Source organism: Papaver somniferum, chromosome 8 (genome assembly GCF_003573695.1).
Source record: "Papaver somniferum cultivar HN1 chromosome 8, ASM357369v1, whole genome shotgun sequence".
NCBI lineage: Eukaryota > Viridiplantae > Streptophyta > Magnoliopsida > Ranunculales > Papaveraceae > Papaver > Papaver somniferum.
In genome coordinates, this window is record NC_039365.1 from 113950446 (window position 1) to 113961143 (window position 10698).

At 35.5% G+C, this 10698-nt stretch overlaps 1 protein-coding gene across 1 annotated transcript; it reads left to right on the forward strand.

Annotated features, from left to right (window-relative positions):
* The first annotated feature begins 8051 nt into the window (after positions 1-8051).
* LOC113305939 lies at positions 8052-8570 on the forward strand. Its single transcript, XM_026554930.1, has one exon. The coding sequence runs from the start codon at positions 8052-8054 to the stop codon at positions 8568-8570; it is 519 nt and encodes a 172-aa protein (XP_026410715.1).
* The last annotated feature ends 2128 nt before the right edge of the window (positions 8571-10698 follow it).

A 10698-nucleotide genomic window follows, 5' to 3' on the forward strand; every position in this document is an offset into this window, starting at 1 on the left:
AGAATCCCTCTGTAAGGTCTCGCGATTTCCACTTGTGTAGAGAGTTAATCGACGATTACTTATCTCATAACTTCTACTAGCGATAGAACAATCAATAGACTAATCTAGTATGCATCCCAAATCAATCTAAGAATCACTCATAAACCCTATATATGGTAAAGACAAACGATGATGATGAAAACTCTCAATAGATTTGTATTATTAATAAAGCTTCACGCTTAGAACATTGAATTCATCCTTAATCAACAACGGATTTAGTCTATCATGATTACACAATTATCCGGTTTTCCCCTAAAGGGGTAAACCCTAAAATATTAATGAAGAAAGTATAATATAAGATGATCGATTCCATGACCTAATGCCTTTTTATAGGTTTAGATTGCTTAGTCTTCACGTATTTATTTCGCTTCAAGAACCCAACCAAAAATAACGAAATAACGTTCCCAAACGTGCCCTTAGGCCTTCCAAGGAGTTTATACATGTTTTCCTACTTGATAGGTATGCGTACCCGTACAAGCAAGATTACAGATACATATATTCAACCATCAAGATTTACCACACAAGTATTATTTTTAATAAATCATTTAACCTAAATTTCAACACATGATTCACAAATTAATATTTTCATCACAACAAGTAACCATGAGCTCACGGTACGAAAACCTTGGTTCGTACACCCACCTATCGTTTAACTGCACGGACAGCCTCCATCGATGGTCATGAAAAAAAGTTCCATGGGGATCATACCCATATGATCTCGGGGATCACTACCAGTTTCATTCACGGTACTAAAACCTTGGTTCGTACATCCACCTATCGTTTACCGGCACGGAAAGCCGCCATCGATGGTCGGGAAACACAAGTTCCCATGAGGATCATTACCCATTTAACTCTCGGGGATCATTACCCGCCGTTAGCATGAAACCATATTTCATCTAACGGTAAAACATGAGCTCATTTCCTTTTGAAAATCATTTTCACAAACAACACAAGCAACCATGGCTTAACAACATTAATTTCTTTCAAGCATTTAATCAAACAAACTAACTGCAACCATATTACATTATATGTTTCATGGTTATAACTTTATCTGATCATCCTAAAATTTTAAAAGAACATTCTTAACACATTATTATATAACATATCCAAAATTCACACCAAAGCAATGGTTCAAACAAAAGTTTTATATGATTATTCTAAAAACTGGGCAGATAACATCATATTATCATATTATTCACAGTAAATTCATAATAATCTCAAATTGAGCAATTCTAAAGCAAAATGAAAGATAAGATGTTTATCTGCAATTTTCATTAAGACCTCAAATCATTTCAACATCATTAAGACTACCTAAGAACATCAAAACCACAACAAAGAGAATCTATCAAAATTTCAGAAAATATCACTCAAATTCAAACAAACATTCAACGGTGAATTTACATTGGAAAATTCTCAACTTTTAACAAGAGATACTTAATCATGTTTTATATCAATAATAGAAGCCTGATCATCAACAAAAGGTACAGATTTATTCAAATAAATTTTAGAAACCTAATGATACAAGATTAAACGAAATTAAAATCAAGTATTAACAAAAACACAAGGTGAAAGGGGATTTAACATTCTACCTCAATTAGATTGATCCTCTACTGATTTTCATAACCTTATTCTCTAAAAGAAACATTAGCTTCATCTCCTTCTTCTCCTTAACCTTTGGTTTTCTAATATCAAAATTTCTCTCCCAATTTTGGTTATAATACTACTAATAATAATTAAACATTTTTATTATTTATTTTAACTTTAAATGTCTCTTTATTTTCCTCCTATTTAGGTGATTATATTCACACTCTAACTTTCTAGTTCAAGCAACCCACTTAGGCTAAGGAATAATAAACAATAATTTAAGCTAACTCGTTAAAATCCGACCCGGAAAGGTAACTAAAAATACAGGGTATTACAGAATGAGATAAGATCGGTCTTTGGCCCTTCTCTTGATTTTGAGCGTTTTGCTCCTTTTCGTCGCACTTCTTCCACTTCTCCTGGACTTGGGCACTTTGATTCTTGGAATACTTATCTTCTTAGCTATTTTCAACACTTTGTAGCTCCTTTTTGGATGATTCACCTATTAGAGGTAAATAAGAGAAAACAAGAGTAATAACACAAATACATGCAAGAATAATAGCTAAAACAAGTATGGAATGGATACTAAAATCATATGAATTATGTACTTATCAAATTCCCTCACACTTAGATTTTGCTAGTCCTCGAGCGAACTAAATAAAACTAATCTTAAATACAACATCTCCATGTCGTGAGGATACGATTACTCTTAGCATGAATAACATTCCTTTAAACCCCTAGGTGTCCCTAGTGGACGAGTTATAGTCTCGTGAGGGATTTCAAGAGGTATGACGACAAAACCTACTCCAATTTCTCGCCTTGGAAGAACCACTAAGGATATACACAAAGTAGAAAGTCAAATAATTAGCTTGCATAAGTTCTTTAGATGCAAACATCCCACATACGTTCAAATCATCACACACAAGCAATTACTTACATGTGACATTCAACTTGCTTGCAAAACTCTACTAAGATAGTCATCGTACTTGTTGCAACGTTTTTCACAACACTCGCATACTCAAATCACATGGATAGATAAGAAAATGGAAATAGAAAAGTGAAGTGTGCAAATGTTGACTAAAGTGAAAGATGTTCCCCACAATACTTGTATGAATGTCGTCAAAGGATTCTTATTTATAGCACAATAGTTGAGAGGAGCACCCATTTAACTCGATCACATGATTAGATACTCTAAGCGCATGTTCTTTTTCAGCAAGTACATGATAGTTGCCTTGGATCCTGCGTGCCACGCTTGTTTAGGAGACGGAGACAGGGACAACGTTACACACGTACTACTATCCAAGTGTCAAGAACCTCAATCAATAGTATTTTTAACTTGCTATATAATGATGATAGGTTTTTGTTTTTATCGACTATGATTAGTCCGAAATTTTGTACCTATAATTTATTAGTGTCGATAAATGAATAGGAGCCTTATATATAGATATGTTTTTTTTTTCGGCTCACTCTTTATGAGTGTAAGACAATTGTCTTATGGAGATTTTATAAACTCAACCAATGATTACCTTGCTACAACATCCACGACAGTATCAGGATCCCACCAAATCACTTTAGAGAAACATAAAACTGCAAAAATAAAAAGAAAGTGATTCAGTAATGATTAATTGCGAGGATAAATATTTCAAACGACTACCATATCTTAGTTTCGCATTCAATTATGAACGTATATATTTAAAGATTGAAATAAATGGAACTTAATATATAGCTGGAAGAACTGTTTCAACCTTAAGAGGTTTAGAGTGTCATCCTAAATAGCTCATAATTAACTCCAAAAAATGAAGTCTCAAGAATGCAAGAAATCAAAGAGTATTATTTTTATTTTTTTTGTGCATATGAAAATAGTAGATACTAAATGCTCCCCCACACTTAAACTCAACATTGTGTTCTGACATAACAGGCCTAAAAAACTCGAAAACTGTACAAATGGGTAGGGAACTAGGAAAAACATCCTAAACGAAAGTTGTTTTACCACGTCTTTTCTATAGGTTGTAAAAAGAGGACAGTGTTTCGATAAATGGTCTGACTTTTATGGCCTCCGGACTGACTGACATGCAATCTGAAAAAATTCTGTAAAAGTACCGAAACTCAAATGTCCAGGCCTATCGGTCCAATTTAACAGACTCCGAATTCAGAATTTCTTTTTGGAAAAGAAAGGTGAGTCTGGCTTCTTTAAAAGTTGGGGTCAACCACTCAAATCGGACTCCGTATGAAGTCTCAGGAGCTATTTTCGTGACAACTGCGCAGTCAGAACACCCAACAAGCGCCCCAATTGTGGTTAATTTTTGAAAACCTAGATGGAGAGAGAAAGAGCGCAAAAAGCGCTCTATTTGGAAAGGAAAATTTTCTTCGTATAAATGGAGGCATTAGATAACAGATAAGGAATCATAGTGGAGGAAAATAAGCGCGGAGGTTTTAGTTCTTGGATCCATTATTCAGTTGATTCATGTTTTTGGTTGCTGGATGTGATGAGCGAAGCAATGGAGGTGAACTGTGAGAAAACAAGATGGCCAAGGCGTGAAGGGTGAGACCTCATATCTCTGTGAGGTTAAGATCAATGATGCAGGAAGATACCTCATATCAAGAGTGCGAAGGGGTGATGGGCCAAGATCCTATACGTTATGCATACCCTGTGGTGGCAACGCTTATTAATGGGGAGTATTGTTCAAGGAATTGCATAAGGTTCTCAAAGAAAACAATTGGGTGAGGAGCATTTCTCATATTCCACCCTCAAAATATGATTTCCAACAGTCGATTTCAAAAGGGCCAAAAGAAGCTTCTTACACAGGACAGATAAAGGTAGGAGGCTTTGTGAGATGGCAGAGGGTAGCAAGGGAGGTGTTGAAGTATATGCATTGGGAGTCTTTTGTTTATTTTGAAATCATTAACGAACAATCAACAAGAGTTGTTCTGCTAAAAGACTATTGGTTGGAGCTTTGGAGACCTAAGAAGATGATCATTGATGAGGCGGTGGTCACTTTGATGCAAACAACACAATCAAGTGAGACTCCAGTGCAGAAGGAGGAGATTCCTAGAGTTCCAATAACTCGAGATGTCATTATACCAATTCAAGCAATGTCCAAATATGGTAAATGGATGAAAATTAGAGGTATTCCACATCAATTTTGGAGCTTCAAATTATTCAAGTCAATTGGAGATTCTCTAGGAGGTTTCATGGATATTGCTGATAATACGCTGAGGAAGGAAACTCTGAAATTTTTCAGAATTTCAGTCAAAAAAGATTTCTCTGAAATTCCGGCGATTCTATTGGTAGAGGAAGATGACCGGAGATGGGTCGTTTCAATTGAATGGGATTTCTAATTCCACCCAAAGAATAAGGCGCCATTACAGGAGTATCAAAGACTTTTAACTGAGTTTGAATGCACGCAAAGAAATTTGAATTCAATTAAAGATATTCCCGCTATTATTGGGACTAGATCGGTCCGAGTTGGTGGTACGGTATCAGAAGGCTTGACTCAGGAAAATCGGACTACTGGATTGGCATTCAAGCCAAAAGTTCTGAATAATGGTATACCTTCTTCTTCCTCGACAGACAGAGCGACACAGGAGGGTGTGCACACTCAACCTAATCCTTGTAGTTTAAGTAAGGATGTAGGGAAGAATCTTACATTAAACTATGAGAAGAGTGATGATAATTCTAGATTAGATAATGGAAGAGTAGATGTTATTCCCATTACTCAATCTTGTTTTATTATTACTACTGCCAATAAGTTCTTACCGTTAGATGATAGTAGCAGAGAAGGTGTTGTTCCTACTTCATCTAGGTTAGAGATTATTGACAGTGTGTTGGCTGCTGAATCTCTTGGTTGGAGTATTGTGGGTGGAGTGGTAGAGCCCATTATTTTACTCAATCATAATTCTACAGCTAACTTGATTGATTCTCAAAAAGTTATTTGCAGGGGAGATGATGGTGTACCTGCATCTGACTTTGAGAAAAACTCTATGCAGGCAAACAATGGGTTTAATTCCTCAGGCACGCCTGACGACCTACAAATTGTTTTGCATGGGAAGGAGATGAATGAGGTTGATGAAGAGATTGAACTGGTAAGAGATTCTTTACCCCTACAGATTACCAATTCATCAAATCTTTTTCATGTTATGGAGGATCACATTGTTATAAACATTGGTAATCTACATGAAGCTGATATTGATGCAAATGAGGTGATTTTCTCAACCTCAAAAATGGTGGTGGAGTTATGTTGTAATCTGGAAGGTATTGATAAGAAGGATGAAGGAAAAGCTAAAGCAGTGGTAGATGAGATTCTTTTCAAGTATAGAGACAAATATAAAGCTCTTTCTGAAGGAAAACAAATTCAATATAGCTACGACTCTCAATTATCTGGTGGAGAACATGACAAGGAAAATTATATGGAGGATGTCAGCTCAAGGGAGGTAGTGGTGGAAGATGGGATCTAAAATCATCAATTGTAATTTAAGGAGTATGAATGCTTACAATAAGCAGATTGTTGTAAAAGAATTAATTTTGGCACATAAATGTTTGGGTTGTCTTATTTAAGAAACAAAGTTGGTTAGTATCTCAAGTTGGTTTGTCAGACAACTGTGGTTTGATGCTAAGTTTGGTTGGGAGTTCATTCCTTCTCAGGTTAATGCTGGTAATAGTGGCGGCCTGCTTACTATTTGGGATATCTCTTTATTGGAATTGCTTGACAAATGGCTTGGAGTTAATTCTATCTCTTGTTTGTTTAGATTCAGAAGTAATGGCTTCAAATTTATCCTTACTAATTGTTACTCTCCTTGTGATTACAACTTAAGAGAGATATTTTGGAGAGACTTGGTTAAAATAAGACAATGGTCTTCTGAAGCTTGGTGCTGTGCTGGTGATTTTAATGCAGTAAGGAGTGATGCAGAAAGGAATAGAGCTGGTGGTGATACAAGGAATATGCATTTTATGAATGAATTCATTCTGGAGCAGGAGATGATTGATCTTCCCTTACATGGTGGATATTACACTTGGAGCAATAAGCATGATGAACCTCTCCTTTGTAGAATTGACAGGTTTCTGGTTTGTACTGAATTTGATGCTAAGTTTGTGAACTCAACTCAAACTGCTCTAGTTAGAACTGTGTCAGACCATAATCCTTTGATGCTGGATTTATTTTCTTCTGTCAAAAACAACTCTTGTTTCAATATAGAAAATTATTGGTTAACTCATCCATATTTTGTTAAACTGGTGGAGGTGTGGTGGAAAACTATGAAGTATGAGGGTACACCTGACTATATTCTCTTTAGAAAACTGCAAAATTTGAAGTTTTTTTATAAAGAATTGGAGTAGGGAGACTTTTGTCAATGTAAGGAAGGAGGAGAATGATTTAACTATGAAGATTAACAGTTTGAATCTGGAAGAGGAATCTTCTAATCTATCAAACTCTCAGATTGAAGAGAGGGCTAAACTGTTAGCAGATCTCAATACAGTAAAGATAACAAGAGCAAGAAGGGCTCATCAAAGGGCTAAAGTCATGGGTTTCAGAGAAGGTGATAATAACACAAAGTTCTTTCACAAAATGGCCAATGCATAAAGAAGGAGAAACTGTATTACAAAGTTGGAAGTGGATGGTATTGATATTTTCAATCAAGATGTGATAAAACAGGAAATTCGGCATTATTATACTTCTCTTTGCACAGCAAATGCAGCAGCTGCACCTACTTTTGATAACCTAAATTTCAAGAGTGTTGATGTAGTTCAACAAAGTTGGCTTGAGAGACCTTTTTTAGAAGAAGAAGTGGTGGCAGCTATCAAGAATTGTGGTTCAAATAAAGCTCCTGGTCCAGATGCATACAATATTGAATTCTACAAAGCTTGCTGGAGTTTCTTAAAAGTAGAAGTTATGGCTGCTATTAATGAGTTTCACTCTAAAGAGAAATTGGATTGGAGATTGAACATGGCTTTCATGAAACTAATTCCTAAAAAGGAAGATTCTGCAATAGTCAAGGATTTCAGACCTTTAAGTCTCATAAGTAGCTTCTACAAAATTGTTTCAAAAGTGCTGGCTGAAAGAATTAAGGTGGTTATACCTTCTTTGGTATCAAATTCTCAAGGTGCTTTTATTAAGCATAAGCAAATACTGGATGAAATTCTGGTTTCTAATGAGTGCATTGATAGTATATTAAGGCAGAAGAAACCTGGAATTTTATGTAAAATAGATATGGAAAAGGCTTTTGACAATGTCAACTGGCCATCTCTATTTTCTATTTTGAAGAAGAATGGCTTTGGATAGAAGTGGATCAAATGGATAGAATGGTGTGTCAAGGGAGCTCAGTTTTCAATATTGGTGAATTTAGAGGCTACAAACATCATAAGACCCTCTAAAGGTATTAGACAAGGTGACCCTTTGTCACCATTCTTGTTTCTCCTTATTGTTGGAGTACTGTCAATGTTATTGGATGGAGCTATGACAGATAACAGAATTGGAGGATTCCAAGTGGATGAGAATGGTACTGTGGTGTCTCATCTGAAATTTGCTGATGACACATTAATAATGCTCAATGCTTCAATCATGGAGGTAAGAAGATTACTTGTTATTCTGTTGTTGTTTGAGCTGATGACGGGATTAAAATTGAATCTGGATAAGAGTTCAATGGAAAGTATAGGTGCAGATGACCACATTCAAGAGCTAGCAATGGAATTGGGATGTAAAAGGGATGTTTTGCCTCTTATTTATTTGGGTATGCCAATTGGAGCTACTAAAAGAAGTGTGTCAATCTGGGATATGGTGATTGAAAGAATGAAAAATAAGCTTGCTCCTTGGAAAAGGAAGTTCCTCAACAAGGAAGGTAGAATAACACTAATAATAACTTCTCTTGAGAGTATTGCAACTTATTATTTGTCAGTGTACCATTTGCCAGTTTCAGCGGAGAAGAAATTAAACAGCATTATGAGGAAATTTTTATAACGGGAGGATGAAGAGAAGAGAAAAATGAGATGGGTATCAAGGAAGAAGATTTGTAGATCAAGGAAGAAAGGAGGTCTAGGAATAAGAAACCTAAGACACATAAATAGATCACTTTTAGCAAAATGGCATGGGAGATACTGTAAGGAAAAGACTACTTGGTGGAGAAAAATAATTTGTGAAAAAACAAGAGCTGATGGGAACCGTTTAGTTCCTTTACAGACAAAGGATTCAGTGGGAAGAAGTATGTGGTTCGATATTTTAAGATCTAGCAAGGATTTTTATAATGCAGTAAACATTCAAGTTAACAATGGCAGAAGCATCAGATTTTGGCATGACTGGTGGAAAAGAAAGTTTTCTATGAAAGATAAGTATCCAAGGGTTTACAAAATTAACAAGCAAAAGTTTGACACAGTGGAGAGGGTGAAAGGTTGTACATGGAACTTTGAATTTTCAAGAGAACTTGATCCAGCAGAAAGTATTGATTTACTGGAATTAAAGTATGAAGTAAGAGATGTTAATTTGGTTGCAGATGAATAAGATACTGTTGAGGGTGTTTGCACTTCTACGGCTTTCTATACAAAGATTTCAGGAGGAGAGGAATGGGAGTTTCACAAGGTAGTTTCATGTAAGTTGGCTCCTCCAAAATCTATGTTTATTATTTGGGTTGCAATGCATAACTCAGTTCCAACAAGAGCAATGTTACAATATAGAAGAGTGAAAGTCAATTCAAATGTTTGCTTACTGTGTAACAATTAAGTGGAGACACAAGATCATCTCTTTCTTCACTGTGATTGGTTTAAGTTATTCTGGGATTACTTCATCAACTCGTTGAAAGTGAAGTGGGTGGCGCAGAGCAGTCTTCAAGTTTTGTCAAAGAGTTGGTGTCTTTATGGGTTTTCCGAGAAGTTCAAGATAATTTGGCAACTAATTCCTATAGCTATATGCTGGGAATTATGGTTAGAGAGGAATGGAAGAGTTCATGGAAGAAAACATAAGAGCAAGGACGATTTACTGTGTGCTATGAAGCTGGATATTCATCTTTGGTGTTCTTCTAAGGAAATCTTCAACGGATATTCAATGAATGAAATTCTATTTCACTGGGTAGATATTATGTTATGAGATAAATATTTTTCTAGTTTTTTCTTGGTTTTTAAGTCTTTTGACTTACCTTGTATATATCCTGTAAATATTTTTTTTTCCTTTAATATATATCCTTCCTTTCTCAAACAAAAAATAAAAACTACGCAGTCAGAATTTTCTGACGAGAATTCGTCAAAACTTTCATTATAGATATAGGACTTGTAAAATCTAAGATGGGAATGCAAAAAATGATATGAAAAACTAAGAAAACTAAAAACAAAAGGGATAGAGATACAAAACTGATGGGTTGCCTCCCAATTAGTGCTTGGTTTATCGTCGTCATCCCGACGTTATTGTTATCGTCCGTACACCAACAATCTGAAAATTTGGTAATCCTTCCAAATAACAATCTGCAATTCAAATAAAATCTTCACAAAAATAATAGCACAATAAATAAATATCGAATCTATCACTTTATTGAAGTTTCCCCCACACTTAGTCCTTCTACACTCAGAAGTGGATAAAGAACACGGAATTTGGGAATTTCAAAAGGTTCCTCGGCTCGGTGAACCTGCACAATACTCGAATCAAACACATCAAGTGGTGGATACTTAGAAGCAAAATAATCCATTAAATTTTTTGAAGCACATAACTACAATCCTAGGTGAGGTATTTTCTTAAAAGTTGGGTTAACAACTCTTTTAAAATCTACTCCGATTAGAGGAAGAGATCAATAGATATAGAATTAAGCAAAGGATTAGACAAACCTTGTACCGGATCCTCATTAATTATCTCCAGTGAATTATTTACCTCAAGTATATCGTAGTCCTCTATCGAACTATTATTATCTAACTCAATCGGGTCTTCCACGACTTCAATCAATTTGGTTTCATTCTTAATCTCAATCTCTTCAACAATCTCATCATACGAATCAAATTCCGCTCTCATGAACTCTTCTTCAGTATAAGTTTTTGGGTATTCTGTATGAGCATCCGTTAAGGAAATAAACGGGTCTACTTCTTGCAAATCAACCGGCCTAAAAATATTG